The following is a 22583-nucleotide window of genomic DNA, read 5'->3' on the forward strand; positions in this document are numbered from 1 at the left end:
CTGTATGCTGGACCTGGCTCTTCTGTAAACCAACTGAGAATGCTAAATGACTATTTTTATATTTCATGGTATAGCTGTCTATCAAAGTTGCTTTGATGTTTTGCATTAAAAGAGTTTTTGGAATTCACTAAAATACTGAATACCAGAAATTAATTTATTTTCAGAAAAACAAGTATTTACAAAAAAAAAGAACCAAACAAAACCCAAGATTATGGAAAATCCCTGCTACAAAGATATCCAACTGAAATGAAGAACTAATTTTCAGGACTTCTCTGGATAATATCTAATTACTTTTTGATGCTCCTGATGTCACTGTGAGCACTGATGTAATACTATCAAGTTGCTGCAGCAATAACATGCTGCTCTAAACGCTTGAAGCCAGTAAGATCAATGCTGAAAAATTATGCACGAAGACAATATCCATAGAATGGTCTAGTTTTCTGACAATACTGTTATTGTCACTATTAATTTTCCTCAGGTCCTTAGATCTTGTTTCAGTGTGTGTTCAGAGTCAACTCCCCATTAATCTAAGCCTAGTTTTAAAAGGTGCTGCTGAGGTAAGTGGGAATTAAAGCTTGGAATATGACAACAACAATGCAAATAGAAAGTGTAAAACAATCTGGGTTCTCAAAGTATAGCATCCAAACTGAAAAGTTACCTTCACATATTTTGAAACGGTAGGCTTTTTTGGTTGGTTGTTGGTTTTTCTTCACAGATTCATAACATGTCAGGTTGGAAGAGACCTTAAGGATTACCTGGTCCAAAGTCTCTTGGCAAAAGCTACATCTAGAGAAAAGCACCATCAAGACAAGATAGCCCTGCATCCCATCTAGCCAAATCTTAAAAGCGTGCAATATTGGGGATTCCACCACTTCCCTGAGGAGATTATTCCAATTGTTTTCATTGCGGTGTCCAATTGTCCAATTCTATTCCAATTGTTTCCCTCTGGTGTCCAATTGTAATCTCCATGAGATTCCAACTTGCACTAACTACCCATCTTTTTTCTAAATATTTTACCATTTTTCTCTGGAAAAGGAGTGCAACAACATCTTCAGATCTGAACCATATGTTGGAAAAAAGTCAACAGTTAGTTGCACCTTCAATATAACTAATTAATGCTCAAAAGCCAGTCCATGACAAAAGTCAATCTTATACAGTGTAAAAGATTTGGAGGATCTGCTGAAAGCAGAACAGAGGAATCATAGAATAGAATAGAATTATAGAATCATAGGGGTTGGAAGGGACCTCAAGAGATCATTGGGTCCAACTCCCCTGGCAAAGCAGGCTCCCTAGCTCATATTGCACAGATAGGCATCCAGACAAAAGAATATTTAGTATCCATTAGACATATATTGTCCTGTTATTAAACAGAACAGAGATCTTGTTACAAACATGCTATTTTGCAATTAAATGTATTGGAAATGCAAATGCATGTGGGACTTGAATTAAGACTGCAAACTATGTTATTAGTGCTTGGGTGGGGGCGGCCAGTAGAGAGACCATTGTTGTGAGCATCACACTAGCAGAAAGATAGAGACAGATGCTGTGGCTCTACAGTCTGCCGTTCCTGTTGTTCAGCTCAAGGCAACTGAGTTGCATGGCCAAGACGCCAAAACAATCGGTGCTCCTGTTATTATACATTCTTGGAGAGAGATTGGGAAATGGCCATGATAAACGTATCAACCCCCTAATTCTCACGGCAAAATGAAACCAAAGGAACCTCAAATTAATTTATCCAGTATTATACATAACAAAGTGTGTTAACTCTGAGTCATCATCTCAAAAAAATTAAGTTCAAAAAGTAATGTCTCAAACACAGCCGTATTGATAACTGTTCCTAAAGGAGATCTAACAAACTGTGTGTTTCTGCAGGTTCAATACTCCACAGAAAACCAGGCTATTCAGTATCCTGAATATTTAACTGCGTAACAGTAAGAGTCATAGTAATTATAAAATCTTTAATAGCAAATCCATAATACCATGTTTATATTCACCCCAGCTTTTAATTCTCCTTTACAACTTTCAGTTTTTATGAATGAGCTTTCTATCCTTACTGCGAAACTTAAATAACCTCAGCTTTCAAATTTTCACGTTCAACTTAAATGAAATTTAGTACTATTTTTATAGCTTTAAAAACAATATAAAACATAGCTTTAGTTCCTCATTTTGTTTAGGAACTGGTCTTCTGCTACTATTATTACTATTAGTGGAATTACTAAACTGGCCTTTAATAATTCACTGCAGTTGACTAAGATCAATGATGAGTAATACTTAAACCTTCCACTTCAGATAATTTAAATGAACTGCTAAATATCATGATACTTAAACAAACTAAGAATTATTGAGACCCAACTTCAAAACCATGAACCAGGCACGATTTAATTCATAATAATAATGAAATGTTTGAGTCTGAATAGCTTCCCAAACTTTTAGATGCATACTAGAGTATAAGCTCTCAAAACAGAATTCTTTCTTGAGATACCACAATCATAAATATTCGTTAGCTGCTCTACTGAACTACCAAATTCATTTAAGTCAGAGAAAACAAACATATAACACAGAGTAAACAGTTACTTTGCTATATTAAAACTGAATAATCAAAGGCTTATTTCATGTCTTGGGCATAAACCCTTTCCCCACCTGTCTCACTTCTCTGGGTATATATGTTAGGCTCTGACACTTCCATAAAATATCTACAACAATGCTTGGGTCACTAGGTCTGGTTTCTGTGGATATTTTAGATAACAACACTAAATTCATGTTTTTATACATCCTAGATGTAGAAAGGTATGGTCTACCACCCCTCCACCTCTCCACCCCCCTAATAAAATAAAAGCTTCTGAACAACTGTAATATTCTTTCATTTAAAACTGCAGCAGAAACATGTTGCACAAATTACAACATCTACACCTGTGCTGCCAGTCATTAAAAACACTTTACATGGTTGAAATTGTTAAATCTCCTTCAAGTGAAGAGAAACATCAAATGTCAAAGCCCAGTTTGTTGTCAGCGTGCTTCATACTCAGCTGCTACCTTTCCATTTTTTGTGAGTGCTTAGAAAGAAGTCACACGTCAAGGTCAGTTAGCACACTCACCAGTTGTTCACCAAGTTTACTCACCCTTTGGCCTTCTTTGCCAGGTGGACCTTGGGGACCCTCCAGACCTGGCAGACCCTGAAAATGCAAACATGAAATAAATGTAACATTTGGTATTATTTTTCATCCTCTGTCATTCAATACAAAAGAGCCAGATGTCAAGACAAAGCACTTATTTCTAGTAGTAAAAAAAAAAGTTATTTATAATAACCTCTTTCAGGATGATGTTATATTTGGGTGTGAGAAAAAATGCAAACAATAATTAATTGCATTCCTCTGTATGAAGGCTGAATCATTTGGAAAAGAAGAGGTAAGTCCACCCTACTTAAAAATAGTTATATTTAACTGCAGTTTTGTATTAAAAGCCATTTATCTTTTTCAGTTAGGATGCCTACGGGGAAAAAAAAAAAGGGAAAAAAGTTATATTAAATGAATGACAATTTAGAACTTAAATTTAAATATAGTCACCGAAGGGGGAGGGGATGGGAAGGGAAGGGAGGGAAAGGGGACTAAATATAGCAGGCAGCCTTGTGCCTGCTGCATTGTACAAACCAGCCCTGTGCAGCTTCCTCTGCGTGCCTGGCTTGGCTTTTCAGAACCCTTCAGAGCCACCTCACTCTCATCCTCTCCCCTGACAAGGCACAGGAGCTCTGAGTGTTTTGAATATACCCTCAACTTCTGAGCCTTCCGCCTGAACTCAGTGCAAAGATCTGCCTTTGTAGTTACAAACTGTTCAGGACTTCAATTTTATACAATGAATGTATCATATGAACATTAAGACTTCAATTAACAGCTCTGTACTCAGAACAGTATCTTCCCCCCCCTTACTTTGAGTCACCTTGGAATACAATTTTTAGAAAAAATATGACTTCAAGGAAGCTATCCAATTTCCATTATAGCAACAAGAAATATGAAATGAGTTTGAATGTAATCAGCAAAGAGTGCTGAACAGTTCTACTTTGTATAATTAAAAAAAAAGTCCTGAATGTATACTGCATATTATTAAAGAGGTTCAAAAATTAGAGAACTTATGATTAGTTTATTTAAGAGTGTGAAAAATTAAAACATTAAATTTTCAACCAATTACATTACTCAACTTGAGTTGTATCTTTGGTCAAATTCTGAAATCCTCATTTAGAATCAATTCTGAATATTTATTGTCCCAAAAAGGGTAAACAGAGGCTCCCCAGGAATCGTGTTTTTAAAAAGTGTCCACGTTTCCAGAGATTAATTTGAGAAGTTTTATGATGTCTCATTCCCAAGGCAAACTTGAAAAAGTGGGCATGCCAAAGCTGCTAGCTCACACATCTTCAAGTGATGTTTTAAATTGATTCAAATGAAGTCTGACTTGAATTTTAAATAAAACTAGTCAGTTCAAGAGTTCTTCTATTCCCATAATTTCTCTACTTTCAAACACGGAAGCTAAAAGAGTACCTTGCACATTATTTCACTACAGGGTACTTCTTTCACTTCAGTTCATAATGTAAATGAGATAAGGTTTGTGATCTTTCACCAAACTAATGCATGCCATTCCCACTTATTCCTAAAACTTTATGGATCTGCAATATGTGTGAAAATGTCGTGTCCAACAAATAAATCACAGCAAATTAATCACAGCACAGTTATGCAAGTTATACATGCACAGACTCATGAGGCAGTATGTGACTACAAACTCTACAAGCCTTGTCTCCATTTTTTCCCAAGGCAGTTTGGAAATTTGCAGACAATTCTGTCTGTCCAAATGTTATCAATATTCTACCTTCACAGAGAAATCCTGGGAATTCAGGAAGAGGTGGAGCTTTGTTTTGTTAGCATTTCATTTCTAGTGACAACTTTATGCAGGGGAATGAGGCGAAAACCTGTAACATCTGTTTTATGGAGGAGGAAATACTTAGCCTCACATATCTGTACAATAAAGCTCCAAGGGGACAAGAACTACACAAGAATATCACTGCAAAATAATGATAATTAATAGCCAACATTTTTGTCTTGGACCTACTTTTATTCTTTTTCTTCTCTCTACATTATTAGTGTCAAGGAAAAGGAACCAGATAAGGAGGTTTATCTTCAAGGAAAGGGAGGAGAGCAGCTCACAATTGGTAACTAGGCAGGGAGGACTACCCTGTACAAGGAGCCACATCCTGACATTGAAACTGAGGTAAAAGTTCACACTAACCTCAGTGGGATCTTCGGTTTACAAAGTGACAGGACAATATGGGCCATGGTAAGTAACATGGCTGTAAAACTGTAATAACCTGGCGTCAGTTAGCAATGCTATCCCTGATCCACCCTGAATGAGATCTGGATAAATAACTGCAGAAACCTGCAGGTGGAATGAAAGAGAAAGCTCAAAGTGAATTTTCTCTAAAGGAATGAATAAAACAACCACTGTTAAACTCCTATAAAGCTTGGCAATGAATGTAACAGTTCAGCACAGAAAGTAGGTACATTCGTGTAGGAAAGCAGACCTAAGTATCTACTTAGGTCTCATCCCTCCTTAACTTCTGGAGATCCACTCCTTCACAGAAGGCACAGTGGGTAGACAAACACCACCAAAGGAGCCCAGCACCACAGGTAGAAAGGGACAGAATATACATGTGGTTTCATGGGACATGCCACTGACTGTGTTGAAAACATTTGTGCCAGAGGGCAACATATTTTACATGCACCGACTCCCCAGGTAAACAATATCCAAAGCAATTGAAATGATTCCTTATATGACTTAGACCAGCAAGAGGAGATGGGTACGGCGATGAACCAAAAGAGGTGTAGGAATAACACAAGTCAAAATGAGATCTAAGAACAGTCCATTCCTGTGGCATCAGACTGGAAGTGGAAATGTCTCAAGAATTACCATGTAGCTTGGGGGAAAAAAGTCAGTAAGCTGGAGATGGGCTCAGGTGCATCTGAAACAGAAAATCTATCAGAATGAGTTAGTATGCGTATGAAAAGAGATAGAACATGATGCACAGGAAGGCAGGAAAGGGATGTATAAAATCTTTAAAAAGAAGTTAAGAGCAGAAACTTGTGAAGTTCTTTGTAAGACTTAAACCATAAAAGGAAGTGTTGGCAAGGGAAAAGATGCTGGTCGTGAAGCTAGATAAAGAAAAAGCAAGCATGCTATGAAGCACAAGCTCGGATGTATTTAAACAAAAAGATCATCAAAACTTGGACTGAGGTTTAGTCAAGGGAATAAAGGATTTTTAAAATGCTACAGTAAAATACATGAGCTTTTAAAAGACCTTGCATCTCACTGAAAATATCTGCAGGAAATAACACTTTAATACGTAACAGTTAATATTTTTGGCAAATAACAGGAGATATAAGCCACTGAGAACTATTAAATTTGAAATGGTAAATGGAAAATGTGTTTGGAAATGATAGAAAAATCACCTAACAGTGCAGCCAGTTATGCTATTTTAGGTTTCATATGCTATCAATTCAAAGTGTATTAGCTGGCATGTACCTATCGGAAGCCACTTACCACAGAAAGGCTAAAATCCTGTTGTGTGACCTAGTGGGTACAAAAGCGGGTTGAAATGCCTGATATATCACAACAGCATCCATGAAGATGCAGTGGAAACTTGGTCCATAAATTTTTATATATATATCTGCCTAAGAACACACTGAACAAAAGCAAAGCATTAATTGTGACCTCTTGGTGAATTAAAACAAACAAAAAGAAACCTCCCTCTCAAAACACCCTAGCTGAAATGGAAGTGTGACGTTACTTAAAAGTTGTTACTTAGATTACTTCCTCCAGAAGCTTATGGCTGAAGTCAAAGCTTATTTAACAAATATCAGACTAGTAATTATTTCTTGGTATTACAAAATTCTGGTTGCTTCAAAAGAGCATTTTGAAGCAGAAGGCTAGACAGTTGCCTTATGCACTTGCAGGTAGTACTGCTGAAATAGATTCTGAGCACAGCAACCTTTCCTTCTTAATACAAATCAGTACAATACAACTGCTAAACAAGAAGAAAGACGCAACATTCATTTCATTATAGATTTTTATAGACTGGATTTGTGTTCTATACATAAACTACTCTTACCCATATTTTTCCTCACTATCAATTCCAGCAAACACATGACCTCAATTTTTATGGAATGAACGCTACTCGACAGGGAAAAAGTGCATGTAGTTTAGTGAGAGAAATAAAGCAAAGACAGAGACAAAGCCTAAATCAGGTATGCAGAAACACCCTGTGGTCATGTAAGAATAGATTAATTCCTTACCATTTGATTATGTGAGCTTTTATAATTTTAAAACTTGCTACATTAAAAACCCCTAAATAGGGAATTAATATGTTAATAAACAGAAAGCTGTAGCTCAATAAAATCAACAGTAGAATTTGTTTTACAGGCAAACTAGTGGGCAATTCCCAGTGCAGGGGCTTGACCTAGTTCTTGAACACACAGTTCTCACCAGGATGAAGAAAGTGTTACACTACTGATCACATACATATATAATGACCTCTCTGTGAAGCCCCCAAGTAAGGCTGCACACAATCACAGAAACAGTCAGGTAGCAAGTGGCAACAGATTTCCAGATTCCTGATGTTACACAGTGTGTGATCACGGTAAGCTGCTGCAGTCTGACTGACTGGAAGAGCCACCCAAATTTGGCTCATGGGACAGACGGCATGGCTGTGGTGGCATCTATGCAAGAATGCCCCAGATAGGCAGGAAAATGGACAGGACACATCAAAACATGGTTCAATTAAGGCTTAAGTTAATTGACTTATCTGGAGGTGTGATCAGACAACAGTGTCTGCTGTGCAGGTCAGGATTGTCCCAGCGATCCTTCTAAATCACTTTGAGAGTATTTTCCTCTTTGGCCTGTTTGTACCACATTGTTGGGAAATCAGTGGCTGCCTCTCATCTAAGAAGGGGCAAGCAAAGGACCTGAAATATAAATACCTTCCCTAGAGCCAAGCTGGGTACAGTGTTGGTACAGGTACCCTAATTCAGAAGCCCAAACAGGACAGTGAGGAAGTGAGAGATCTTAAAATACAGCTACGATCGTTTCCTCTTCTTGTCCACAAGACTGCCCATCACCACCTAGACAGAATCCCACAGAGCCTGTGGACACACTTTACTGCTATAAAATCTTGAGAAAAAGGGAAAAATGGTACAGGAAAATCACAGATAGATGATTAATTTCTTATCGTATTACTGTTTTAGTGAGGGAAATTAGACTACCACCTATTTAAAATACTTGTTATCTTCAGCATTTCCAAACACGACCTGGCATCATTCACGTCCCTACTGAAGTGAGTCGAGACAGCAAGTCGAAAGATTTGTAGCCCATGTTTGGCCTGTTACTGCTCCTGCAGTAATCGTACTGTTTTGCTTAGGAGTGCAAAGTGGAACAGGCCAAGATTTTCCTTTCAAAACTGCTGCCAACCAATTTACTTCTGTGGGAAAGGAGAAAGCATTTAGCAGTAAGTATTTCAGCCTGCCAGAAACCATGATCAGCTACATTTTCATGATAATTTATTACTGAAGCAAACAGAAAATATGCTCCTTGCTGATCTCATTATGCTTTGGGTTTGGTCATTCTGTATCTCTTTCTGGTAACTGAACTTGAAATTTATTTTGCTTCAGAGACAATTATTTCAAAGGGAAATTTCAAGAGTAATTTCACAGAAGTTCACACTTCATGAACCTAGTACTTTTAACAGACATGGGTTTATTTTCTAAGTAAAGTATCATTTAAAATCCTGTGAAGTAATTTTAAATGATTCTTTACATTGATGTATACTGCATATGGGACTATTCTTAGAGCATTCTTCCAGTGAAAGAAGTATAAATCACATTCCCACCAATTTAGCTGACTGAAAATTTTTAAAAACAAATTTTCTGTGAGGCCGAGACATCAATCTTCACTTGCGTTTTAGGAATCAGTATTATACTGCATAAAGAAGATAAAAAATCAAGATGGAAACTTCTAAAACATCTATTATTTCACCAAAAGGGCAATCTTAATAGGATCTGCATTCATATTTAAAAAGCACTTGTTAAAAAAGAGAGTATTTGCAAGTTATACGATGAGAGTTAAAGATCACAACAGCTCATGCAAAGTAACTGAACAAGTCAGTATTTTCATGAATTTAATACATCTCCATTTACAAAAACTCAAGTAGATAAAAGTTCAGATTTTTCTTAGAGTGATCTATATGAAGATAATACAAAGATTTAGAACAGAAATATAATTTTCTGTCTATTATTTCTTTAGTTAAGTAGAATTGCTCTCCTTCACTTTATAACATTGCACAGAAAGAAACAGATGTTAATATTAATTGAGATGCTTACTAATGTGGGTGTGTGTTCTCTTAAGGAATACAAGTTATTCAAAGGACTTATTTTTTCATTGAGAGACAAGAAAGGAATTGTGTGCAGAAGTCAAGATAAGCAAAATCCGACACATGATTTTTCAGGAAGAATAAACCAAAATACTGCTGCCCATTGCGACCAGAAGAATGGTGGGATATTGTACGCCTTCCCTTCAGAGATCCATATAAACACCAAACAATTACATGATGACAGAACTATCGCATCACATGAACTTGTGAAATTCCTAGGCAACACTGCTGCAAGTGAACCTTAGCTTTACAGGAATATCTGCTGAAGCTCCAAGGGGAAAGCTGTGTAATCTGTTGCTGATGTTTGTTTAGGGAAGGGAGAGCCAAGAGTGATGGTGGAGCTTGCCCGGGCCTGAATCTGCAGCTTCCTCCCGCAGCCGCCTCCACACCGCACTTGTGCCCCAGCTTCCTTTGGCTCGATTTAACCAGACCAAGGAGCCAGCATTCCAACTATCTGTTTAGTAAGCAAGTCTTGGGGACTTCTGTCTGTGACCGACTTAAGCCTCGGCTTCTGCGTAAACACTTGGTGCCATCTGGATGACTATTTTATAACTCCTGAAAGGGATAGGTTCGCAGGAACGTACGGATGGACACTCACTTTCCTCAGGAACTAAAAGCAGCATATCGAGTGTCAAGAGGAATAGTTATCATATATTTTACAAGAGATGGCTGTGCTACCTTCCCTCACCTGTCACTCTTTTGACATGGCACGCACAGGCTTAAGCTGGAGATACCAGAGCGGACGAGCTGCAGAGCCAGCTGTGCCCCTGCAGAAAACAGTCCCCAGCTTCTGCCACTAAATTCCATGTTTTGACAAAACTGTACAAGACAGCACTATAATTCCTCCTGTTTATTCTGTGAAGGGTCCTCAGCTACAATTCCATTTATTAGTGAACCTAAACTTCTAGGTCCCTGTGCATAAAGTGGGCATAGTTAGGAAGAAAAATTAAAAATATATTCCCAGCATGCAAAAACACCCAAAAAATACTAAAGAAGAGAGACACCTAAGACAGAACCATTTAGAAAGTTAACAGACCGCAGAAATTAAAGACAGCATAAGGAAAGGACGAGAATCAATCATGACTTTGGACTACTCTTATAAAGCAACCATCACAAATGAGGAGACAAAATAAATATATCTTGAGTGTTAACTGCCTCCATGAAAACTCATAAAAACTTTAAATCTTTACTAAAAGTGCTTATATAGGCACATATATATCAAAGTTAGTGATGTGAGCTACTAAATTGTATTTGTATGAATAATGCAAGCATCAAACAAATATACTCAGAATTATGGAAACTTCAGTAAGTTTCTATATAAAGCCTATTTTTTTTCAGTTGGGTTTTCATTATAGTACTGTCTCTTCCCCCCCTCTAATTCATTGTGCAAGAATGATGACATTGTATTGAGAGGACTTTTCATACCTGCCTTAAAGAAATGTACAGAAACACACGGGCTGCAATTCTAATCCTAACTCTACTAACTGAAGAAACATATAGTCAGGCATACATTTAATTTCTTTCTGAATTCTCTGAACTGTTGCAAGTGAGAAGTTTTGTTACATGTGCCTGCTTCAGGGTTTCAGTAGAGATTTTCTGGTTAAAAATACTGCCATTCTGTTAAAAAATCTGTGTGTACTGCCTCCAAGTATCCCTCATTCCCCAGATAGACTACAATGGCTAATCCTGTTGGTGGGACACTTTCAAAAATACAGATTTTTCCTCCAACCACCATTAACTGCATTGTTTTCTGCATTTTTTTCATGTTGGAGGGCAGAGCATGTATACTGCATTTCTGAGCAGCAAGGGATTTACTGCATCTCAGGGCTGCCCAAACCCTCTCAGGCACAGGGTCACTGACACTTTTTAGACTTTCACAGGTATCAGTCAAATTAAAAAACCCAAGCGTTCGTACTACTTGCTGTTACGTGCTTCAGTAGCTTACCAACTGCCAACCATCAGTGGACTGAAGGACCACTGAACAGGTGTTTGGGTAGGAACAACTGCAGGGAAGCACTCTGAATCTTTAGCCACCTTCACGCTCCCTGTGCTGAGGACAAAACCATGGTGCAGGTCTGGGCATGAGGAGAACACTCTGGCTCGGCATGTCACTGCTGATCCTCTAGTTTATATCAAGACAAGCCTATACAGTAGACTTTCTCCAGTGTAATTCATGAGTGCATGATTCCTATGGCAATCCATAGGAACAGAAGCCCCACAGTGCAGCTGTACCATTATTTTCCACCTGTGTCTACAGAATTGCACTCTGGCAGAAGGTTGACCAACCAGGCACAGTCTTTCAGTTTGAGCAAAAACCAGTTCTCTGACAATTCCCTCTCTCCCTGGCCAAATGTGTCTTGGACTTAGCTCTAACAGTGTGTGATTATTTTCACTCCTCTTCCCTTCTCCACCCACCAGCATAATAATTCATTTTGCATTTTGACAAAAAGAAATAATTTCCATAGTAAGAAAAACTATAAATGATTATAAGTAGAGGATAAATTTATGACATTATGAATGAGTCCCAAATGGATGGAACATTTTAAAACTCTCTTTTAACAGGGTTCATAACTGAAACACTGATGTCACATTTTGGCTGCAAGAGCATGAATGGTCCTGACATAGTAAATTCTCATTCAGTAACACATAAAGCTTGATATTATCTGACCCCCTACTTATTCACAGCAAGACACGACATCTTCCTTTCATGATTATATATCGTAAGAGTCATGGCCACACAGAAGTCACAGAAATAAAACAACTTCTGAGGACTGGATTTCCCCTGAGCCACCACCATTCATATCATTCATCTTCTTTTAGACCTTGCCAACAGAAACGCGTGACTCCTTACAGTGGTGGAGAGAAAAAGAGTTCCTGCTGGGCCATATATTCCTACAGTGTTGTAATCTGTCTTCAAGCTGCTAAACCAATTCACACTCTTCTTTCAGTCACCAGCTGCACAAAAGTTTAAGTACGTCAGTTAGAAACATCCCTCCAAAGACTCTTGTCTGCTTTCCTAAAATGTGAATGTTTCCTTTTAAAAAGTGTGAAGACGACCATCAGTGGATGCACAAATGCAGAGACATCTTTCTCTGCCTGAATCAACTGACCTGAAAGATTTGCAATGCATTTTATAATCAAAGAAATGCAGTTCTTTGACAGTCCGTTTTATCAAAGTGAATTACTGAAGGTACAGAAGGAGTAAGTTCTGTCAATTTGAAAGAAGTTTCTGCCTTTCATATCTTTTGATACTGCTAAGTTCTGAGTATAACTTAGGAAAGCTGAGTCCACAATTGCAACAGAAGGCAAGGAATGCATTCAAACCAGGCCTACCATATCCAGATGCTGCTCTCAGACCATATGTAGTCTTTTTTCATCATTTATGGAAGGAATGCTCAAGAGGACCAGAGCACAGGTCCTATAGCACACAGAAAATAGGCAGCCTCATTTTCTTCCTGTGTCTTATCTTCAGAAGAATGCTGTTTTTATTTCAGTGATCCCTTCAAGGCCTGTAAGAATCTGAAGCAAGATCTACCCCAATCCAGGTACTGCAGTGACAACCCTTGAATCAAGGTAGTTTAATAAAAATATATTTCATCACACAATTTGACCATAAATGCAAGAGCTCAAGGACATAATTGGCCCTGTTTAGCTCTAGCCAGACATGAACTGTAGCAAACAGGCACCAATTGTCATGTCTGACATCACATGCTGGTTTTTTGCAGGTAAATTACAGAAAAGGGAATAAATGAATTGCAACCAAATTTACAACTTCACGAGTCTGATACACAGACTTTTCCTATAAATAAAGGAAGAAACCTGGCTTTTTTTTTCTTCTGAGAATTCTAGAAACTGTAAAACCCCCTAAATTACTAAAATATACTTCTCTGTAAGAATATAGCAAGTGATAATTTTACATTTCTTTCTCCTTTACAGTCCTTTTTTTGTTATGTAGAGCTGGCCATGATGCAAAATAAAGACTGTGTATTTGTCAAGACCATGGCACATAACTCTGCAAGTGTTTGAAAAGACAAACACTAAACAATTTCCTATTCTATGTATTTTTAAAGAATTTTTCCATTTCTTTTCCTGGATATAAAATGCTTCATTCTGAACCATATCTTATTCTGAAATTAAATAGACATGTCCAATCACCAAAATTTAAATGGAATATAATTAAGCCAATACTGAAATTATTTTTTCTTGTCAGTAGCAGCATTATTGTGTAATGTAAGGAATCAGAAGCATATGATGTTGTGTTTAGTTTAGTTGGGATACAGTTAATTTTCTTCCTAGTAGCAGGTATGGGGCTGTGTTTTGGATTTGTGCTGGAAGCAGTGCTGATAACACATGGATGTTTTTGTTACTGCTGAGCAGTGGTTACACAGAACCAAGGCCTTTTCTGCATCTGAACCCTCCAGCAAGGAGCTTGAGGGATATCCCGTACCACATGGCATCATACTCAGTATATAAAGGCGGGGCAAGAAGGAGGAGAGGGTGGGGAGAAGCATTTGGAGTAATGGCATTTGTATTCCCAAGTAATCGTTATCCATGATGGAGCACTGCTTTGCTGGAGATGGCTGAACAGCTGCCTGCCCATGGGAGGAGGTGAGTCAATTCCATGCTGTCTCACTCACTCACATGGCTTTTGCTTTCCCTAATAAACTGCTTTTATCTCAACCCATGAGTCTTATCTTTTCCAGTTTTCTTCCCCATCCCACTGGTGGGGGAGCAAGCAAGTGGCTGTGTGGTGCACAGCTGCTGACTGGGGTTAAACCAGAACAGACGCGTTTCATAGAAGAAAATCATCTATGATCAGGTCCTGTGTGTCAAATATGAACATACGCATGCTATAGATGTAATACTGTGTTTTATATATGGCACTGCACTCATAACTAAGTACTTAATAGAATAACCTGATTATAGAATACTTACCACACCTTAAAAAGCACTAACTAGTTTTGTAAGCTTTTACTGAAAAATGTTTCCCACTAAAATTAACAAGATAATTTTTTCACTTTAACCAGTCTAAACAATCTATACACAGATGTTTTAAAAATGCTTATTTGCTTTACATTTATAAAATTCCCTTTTCCTTGCTTCACAATTCAAACAGAAAATGTAGAGGCATTCTAAAGAGAGGGATTTGGCTTTTAAACTTAGTAACAAAAGTATTTACATTGCAAATATATTTAAACCCTGAACATTTCTTAATGATTTCCTTTCGTCTGGTTTTAAGTTTACTTACACTCGAGGCAGCTGGTCCTGGAGGTCCTGCATCTCCCTAGTCAAAACAAAAGAGTAAATAAATCAGCAATCTCTTTCGTTATACATTTTTAACCTCTAGGCATTTTAGAGGATATGCACCACTGCAGAAACAAAAGCAGTATAATCATCAAACATTTTCTGATTATGAAAAGCAAAGCAATATTCTTTTTCAGTAATGGCGTAGATGTACACAGTTCATTACAGGTTAAATGGAAAAAAATTGCAGGCCTCTGCATTAATGAATCACAGCTTTAAATTAAAAAAAAAATCAATCCTTCAAAACCCATTTGCATACATTAAATTACAAGCTGCAGCTTACATGCACAAGGTGGCCACTAAAATCAGTGTGACAGCTCACATATGTGAAGACATCTGACTGTGGAAAACTGTCCACAGAATTAGGTCGCTAAGGTACGAGTCACGCTGCAAGACCTTCAGGTTTAGTCCATGGGAGCAAATCAGAGCACCCAGAGAGCAATTCAGACCATTAAATTTAGGCTCCTGCTCCAAATTCCTTTCCAAATTTGTTGTGATAAAAGAGCACTTGTCTTGTATATTAATACTTACTTGGTACACAAGTGGTGGTAGTGGGTGTTCATCACAAGTAGTTAAGGCAATGTGTTCAATAATGAAGAAATATCATGCACCCTCACATACATACAGCTTCAAAGATAATAAAATACCTTTTCTCCTTTAGGACCAGCCATACCAGGACTACCAGGGTCACCTTTTAGTCCCTAAGCAAAGAAGAAAAATGAATATTTTTTTTCATCTGTGAAAAGCTTTGGACAAAATCCTGTAGCACTGTGAATTAGTATATACTAACCAACTAAGCCTTAAAATACTATCACATTATTAATACTGCTACCCAATAATTATTTTCATTATTTCTGTGAACAGAGAAATACCTATCAAAGATCCCATGTGTCTTCTGCTCATAATTAAACATACAAAGCCGAACTATTTACTTAATTTTGGTTCATTATAGCAGTTAGCATGCAGAAATGCAAAGTTCTTTTGCAGACTGTACTGGTTGCAACAGGGAGACTGTTAATTTTCTTCCTTGCAGTTGGTGTACTGCTGCATTTGGGTTTAGGATGAGAATAATGTTGGTAACATGCTGATGTTTTAGTTGCTGCCAAGCAGTCAAGGAGTTTTCAGCTTCTCACACTGGCCTGCCAACGAGTAGGTGGGACCACAGCCAGGACAGCTGATCCAAACTGGCCAAAGGGGATATTCCATACCATACGACGTCACGCTCCGTATGTAACTGAGAGGTTGGCTGGGAGGTTGTATGGCTCAGGAACTGAGCATTGGCTCTGTGTGGTGACAATTCTGCTGTGCATCATTTGTTTTATATAATCTTCTATCACTGTTGTTATTATTTTCTTTCTTTTCTGCCCTATTAAACTGTCTTTATCTCAAGCCATGAGTTTTCTCACATTTTTTCCTTTTCGATTCTCTCCTCCATCCCGCTGCAGGAGAAGAGTGAGCTAGGGCCGCGTGTTGCTTGGTTTCTGGTCGGGGATAAACCATGACAGTCCTTTTTGGGGCACAATCTGGGGCACAAAGGGTTGCCAGACCTGACCAGAGCATGTTAAAATTAATTTGTAGGAAGCATTCATTATATTAATTCAATAGCAGCTGGTCACAACGTTGTATTATTTGTTTGTATGGTTGTGTAAAGTAATTCCTTGCTTGCACTATGTATTTCCTATAGTGCTGTTTATGATATCTGGTACTTGAAAAGTATTTTCTACCTCCAGATGGAGAAGCAGATAATACTGCCTCGAGTCTTACACATCACATATGTAGCATTTCACAATCATAGAATGGTTAGGGTTGGAAGGGAACATTAAAGATTGAGTCCAGTCTCCCTGCAATGAGCAGGGACATCCTCAGCGAGATCACTCAGTGCTCCATCCAACCTGACCTGGAATGTTTCCAGGGCTGGGGCATCCACAACCTCCTCTGGCAACCTGTTCTAGTGTTTCACTGTTGTCACCATAAAAAGTTTCCTCCTTACATCGACCCTGAATCTACCCTCTACAACATCATCACTACAGTTCTTCCACTAACATGTCTTACCAGATCACCCAAAAATCTTTAGCACATTAACTTTGTAATCTTCCTGCTGCAAAACACATGGAAAAGCAAGAGGTTTTGAAATATGCTGAGCAAATCGAAGCCATTCTGCAGTTACAAGAATTAGCCAAGAACTTAATTCTGATGCTGGACTAACCTACCAGGAACTCCTTTTTGTTTAAGCCAAGAGATTTGCCTTGTACCTTCCCTTTGATCACTGCTTTAGAGATATCTGTCAGGAGACCACGTACATTGCACATCAGAGACAGCTCTACAGGTTCAAAGATTTCACTTGAAACCAAATGGCAATGATGTAGGCAAAACAGCACTGAATCATAATGAGATACTCAGCAAGTAGGCCACCATCATTATTATTGCAGAGGTAAACAGATCGAGGACAGAAAAGATTAATCTACATCTGAGCTAGGGTTTCCCAACTTAAGTTCTTCCCAGACCCTTTTTTGCCCTTGCAAACTCTCTTCCTCAGTTTGCAATAATTGGAAAGATAGAGACAACTGGCACGAAAATGATAAGCAACATCTGTGCCTTGGTGGGTACAGAAACATTAAATCAGTGAGTGTTCTAAATACTGCGTATTTGTGCAACTTCACTTCCTGCTAAAATTACATTAATTCACCATCTGGAAGGAACATCATTTAGAACTATATGAGCATTTAAGTACCCACTTTGGATTAAATTTGTGGTTGTTGTAAATACCCCTGATTTAGCTTTGATTTGTCCTTTATTAAGCTTGCCAAATATGTAATAGTTAAATCAGAAGTAGTTTTGCTGTTTGAACTTAAAAAATGTAATAGACAGATGGATTCAAAAGCCAAGCCAAAAAATTGCTTTCTTTTTACAATCTGCATATTTATGACACAGTTTTAATACTGCCTCCATTTACTACGTTTTGCTTTTCACCTCCATCTGAAAAAATGTATAAACCACAACCAGTCTATATTCTAAAAATGCATTTCAGGCATTTTTCAGGTATATAAATGGTATGGATGTGGTTCAAAATCAGTATTAGCGAATCAGCAGTGGAACCATTACCTCTTAGGCCATATATTTACAGAAGAGAAAAGATTAAAAAAACCTGCACCACACAGCGATACATCTATGTGTGTCTACTAAAAAGGCAACTGTGGGTGCAAGACTCTGAACCCAAGCCATGCACCAATGCACTACCAGTGAAGACACTGAACCCAAGCCATGCACCCATGCACTGACAAACTATGAACCTCATTGTTTCTTAATTGGTGTATATAAAGTTTTTAGTCATGTTCTTGCAGTGCACCTCAGTGAGGTGTGCAGTTTGACAGCTGCTCTAGAGATGATGAGCACAGAGGTCAACCTCACATAGAAAGGACAAGGGAAAACTACATACATGACAACAAGCCTTGCAGTGTTTGAAGGAGGATTTCAGAGTACCCAGGAGAGTTTTTATACAATGCATTGATTTTGAAATACTTATATTTGCTTTTCTTTGCAGTTTATAACCCCAAGCAAAAAAGAAATACTATGAGAAAAAACCTGCTTTAAAAGTTACCCTATTAGGAGTACTTCTAGTTGTTCTACACATTGCATATCTTTGAAAAAATATGACCATCCTAAGTGAATGCTTACAAAACCAGACCTGGTACCGCACCATGCCTATGCTTCCCTATAGCCACCCTTTTAAAGCTGTTGTAAGGTTTAGTTGCTGCTGTCTCTCTCTGAAATGACATCAGAAGTAAGAATTCCTGTGCTATGTCAGATCCGTAGCCCCTTGTAGCACCGTGCAGGACTGTATCCTGTCTCTGGCAGAGACCAGAACAGGATGCTTCAGTTAAATGGATGTGGCTATCTAAACAGATATAATTTGGATGATTTTAGATTAAATTTTAAATTAGAAAATCTTGTTTTCTGCAATATTTTAGAACAAGGTCAGCTTTGAAAACAAACTAATCTCTACTGATCTAAGGAGGTTGCTATCAGATGTGTCGGAAATTCAAGAACTGAATAAAAATTCCATCAGCTTTCAGAACAGCAGGTAAAAGGATTACTGAATTCTATCCTGATCTAATTCTAGCTTTTTGAGAGCAATATAATACACATTTGTGAGTTCATGAACAGTCTCCAGCTGGTGGTACTTCTCTGTAAGGACTACAGCCTTGTCATTTTACAGGCAAGAATAAACCTAGTCTATGGTTCCTCTGTAGACACCGAAATGCAAAGAAAGTGTTAGGATACACATGCTGGAGGCCAACTCAAGGCTAACAAGACAACAACATGAGAAAGGGCTGAAAGAAGAAATGTTGCATGTACATAACAAGACAGGTATTACTGCAACACAATTGCTGACCAAGGGAGAAATTACTGGAACGCGAGTATCACAAATACCGCAAGGATGGGCAATCAGCAAAATTAGGGCCAAGGGGGGAACAATTAAACTAGGATTTTTGCTCGGAATGAGATGACGATGGTATTTCTTCTGGTGGAAGAAATTTAAAAGTGACATGACCGTATTTGACAAATACTTATCTGAGAAAATTCTGGTTATTGGTTTACTGGTCTTAGCCAGACCACAAACCCAACTGGATTAGGAGAAGAAAATAATTAAAAAACAGTGATTGTGCTTTAAAACTCCAAAAGAGACTTTGGTTTCACATATTCTTCAAAAGAGGGGATTTTATTAATGGTGTCACAGAATCACAGAATGCTCTGGGTTGGAAGGGACGTTTAAAGGCCATCAAGTCCAACCCCCCTTGCAATAACCAGACACCTTTCACTTCATCAGGTTGCTCAGAGCTTCATCAAGCCTGATCTTGAATGCCTTCAGGGATGGGGACTTCACCACCTCTTTAGGCAACCTGTGTCCCAACACTACTAGCATAAAAAAGTGTTAGTTTTTCTATTTGAGTTATCCTTTTTACAGCAGTGAATCCCATACAGTTTACTGTGCTCTGGAGTTCCACAGTGAAGAAAAAGTAACTTAGGCATATGATAGATATGTTCCTTTACCAAGTCTTAGAACATCTTATTTCTTTAAAAGGGGTGCCAGGCATAACCGGAACAAGAAAACTAATCACTGCCTATGGTTTCAGTTATTTGGGTAAGATCAGTTATTTGGGCAAGATCAGAACAGTCAAAGGTTTTGTAAGAAAAGGGACCTGAACAACTTTTTCCCCTAAACCAATTTTTTTGTGTCAATACGATGGTCTGCAAACTGGTATTACTACCTTCAGGAGTAAAATGGACAGAAGATAAAGAAGCTTGCCACTTCCACGGGGAAATCATGTTCTATATGCCTGTAGGGTCCAAGGAACTACTCTAGGAAGGAACCCTAGCCTGTTAGATGCATCACCTAACCTGCTTGTCAAATAACAGCAACAACTTGAAACAAGTAAACACCTTCTGTGAGTCCTCCTGTATAACCTACAAGGGTTATATTAAAAGTGAAACCTGTGTTGGTGCTTGCACAGGATGGGGGGCGGGGGGGGGGGGGGGGGGGGGGGGAGAGGGGAAAGCATCCTGTAATTTAAAGCAGTCTGCTTCTGTAAATTGGATTTTCTTGCAGACTCCTCTTGTTGCTTTTAACCTTGACACTGTGATGTTCAGCTGGGTTTAAAAGCCACACGAGGGATTTGTAAGGGTTTAATGAGCAGAGACCTCTCTGGCTGAGACCAAGTAGCTGGCAATCCCTGTGATAAAAACTCTGTAGCCCAAAGAGAGGGATGTGAATGACAGGTCAGGGAGGTTTGAGGAAGACTTTCAGCAGTAGACTGACAATGAGCTGATCTGTGAGCAAACACATAAGCCTCACGAAAGCTCACGTAAAGAGAGGAAGATTATTGGGAAGCTATTACAGAAGTTATCCTGCCTGGCAGCAGATAATTGGACTGAAGGGTTTCCACATAGCCTGGAGACCACAGGGACCAAGGCCTTCAAGAGCCAGGATCCCTTTTAACATCCTGAAGACAAACTACTAAGATGAAGGGTCAGATATCAGCCACAACACAAAACCTCACCAGGAGTGTAAGAAGGGCAGGGTCCATGGCCTTTTCTCAGTTACATGTTAAGTAAAACACACTTTTTGTGCCCTCGATGAATTCTGATTTGACCTGCTCTAGCAGGTTCACTGAGGCCTGAGAAAACTGTATCATACTTGGAAAATTTGCTCAGAGTGAGCGTGAGCAGCAGCCGGTGCTTATATATCATTACAGGAAAAGAGATGCAGCCAGAAAAACGTACCAGCAGCTGACGACGGGTGCTCTTCCCAGTGGAAAAGTACAAAGATCAGCAGGACTCTGACAGCTCCTGCAGTAGCCAAGCGTTGCCCACTGGAAATACACCTGTTTGTGCAGCATGCACTACACTGCACGCATGTGGCAATGAAAAACACTCTAAGACTGGCATAACCTGTTGAGGAGAACAGGTTTTTCACTCTAAAAGATAACTGTTTGTAAAAATGTATTTGTTTGTGAAAATCATTTACAGTTCCCTGGCCTGTGGATCTGGTTCAAACTCTTTATCAGGTTAAAGTCTCCTAGAACAAACACACGTTATCTAAAGTACGGGAAATACAGTAAACAATCCAACATACTAACCCAACACTATGCAAATAAATTATTAATAGATCAACAATCTCTACTGAGTAATAACACTTGGGAGATACTCTAATGAGTAAGACAACAGATCTACACTTTCTCCACAGACCAGCCTTAAAATCTAAATTAAAACAACAGGTTCAGTCAGTTGTGCAACACCAAGCTGTATAACTTGGGATAACTTTTCTAATTTAATAAAGAATTTGCCAAACACCATACTAGTTTTTAATTCCTGTTTCATGCACTTTTAATTGTTGCCATTGTTCTTTTCTCCTTAATGTAACTCAAAAATCTCAAATTGCTACACTACTAGAATTTTCTTGATTGTGAGCAACACCTATAATCTCCTTATATCTTTGTTCCTAATGGAATCCTCAAATTGTAGCTGCAATTAAATATCATTACCAACTTCATACTTTCAAGCAACAGGATTTTTGCCTTCCCATCCAAATATTTCCTTATAATCACAGAATCATGGAATGCTTTGGGTTGGAAGGGACATCAGAGACCATCTAGTTCCAACATCCCTGCCATGGGCAAGGACACTCTCATACTAAAGAATTTCTTCCTAATGTCTAACTTAAAACTACCCTCTTTCAGTTTAACGCCATGACCCCTTGTCCTATCACTACACTCCCTGGTAAACAGTCCCTCTCCCACTTTCCTGTAGAAACCCTTTAAGTATTGTTATGTCACAATTAGGTCACCCCGCAGCCTTCTCTTTTCCAGGCTGAACAAGCCCAACTTTCGCAGCCTGTCTTCATGGAGAGGTGCTCCAGCCCCTTGATCATCTTCATGGGCCTCCTCTGGACTTGCTCCAACAGCTCTACATTTTTCCTGTACTGGGGACACCAGAGCTGGACACAGTACTCCAGGTGGGGTCTCATGAGAGCAGAGCAGAGGGGCAGAATCACCTCTCTCGACCTGCTGGCCACGCTGTTCTTGATGCAGCCCAGGACACCGTTGGCTGCCTGAGCTGCTAGCGCACACTGCTGGCTGATGTTGAGCACCCCCAAGTCCTTCTCCTCAGGGCTGCTCTCAGTCCATTCTCCTCCCAGCCTGTAGCTGTGCTTGGGATTGCACAACCTGCAACCCACATGCAGGACCTTGCACTTGGCCTTGTTGAGCTTCATGCAGTTCACACGGGCCCATCTCTCCAACCTGTCAAGGTCCCTCTGGAT

The 22583-nt window shown here is 38.9% G+C and overlaps 1 protein-coding gene across 1 annotated transcript in view; it reads right to left on the bottom strand.

Annotated features, from left to right (window-relative positions):
• The window catches only part of COL19A1 (collagen type XIX alpha 1 chain), a gene marked incomplete at both ends in the record, with an annotated part of 189375 nt that overhangs the window by 70898 nt on the left and 95894 nt on the right, over positions 1-22583 (bottom strand). Inside the window, 3 exons of the mRNA XM_084260981.1 lie at positions 3120-3173; positions 14709-14744; positions 15412-15465. Of these exons, the coding sequence (XP_084117107.1) occupies positions 3120-3173; positions 14709-14744; positions 15412-15465 (144 nt within the window). The remainder of the gene's footprint in view (positions 1-3119; positions 3174-14708; positions 14745-15411; positions 15466-22583) is intronic.

This window comes from Gallinula chloropus, assembly GCF_964237585.1.
Source record: "Gallinula chloropus genome assembly, chromosome: 3".
Classification (NCBI taxonomy): domain Eukaryota; kingdom Metazoa; phylum Chordata; class Aves; order Gruiformes; family Rallidae; genus Gallinula; species Gallinula chloropus.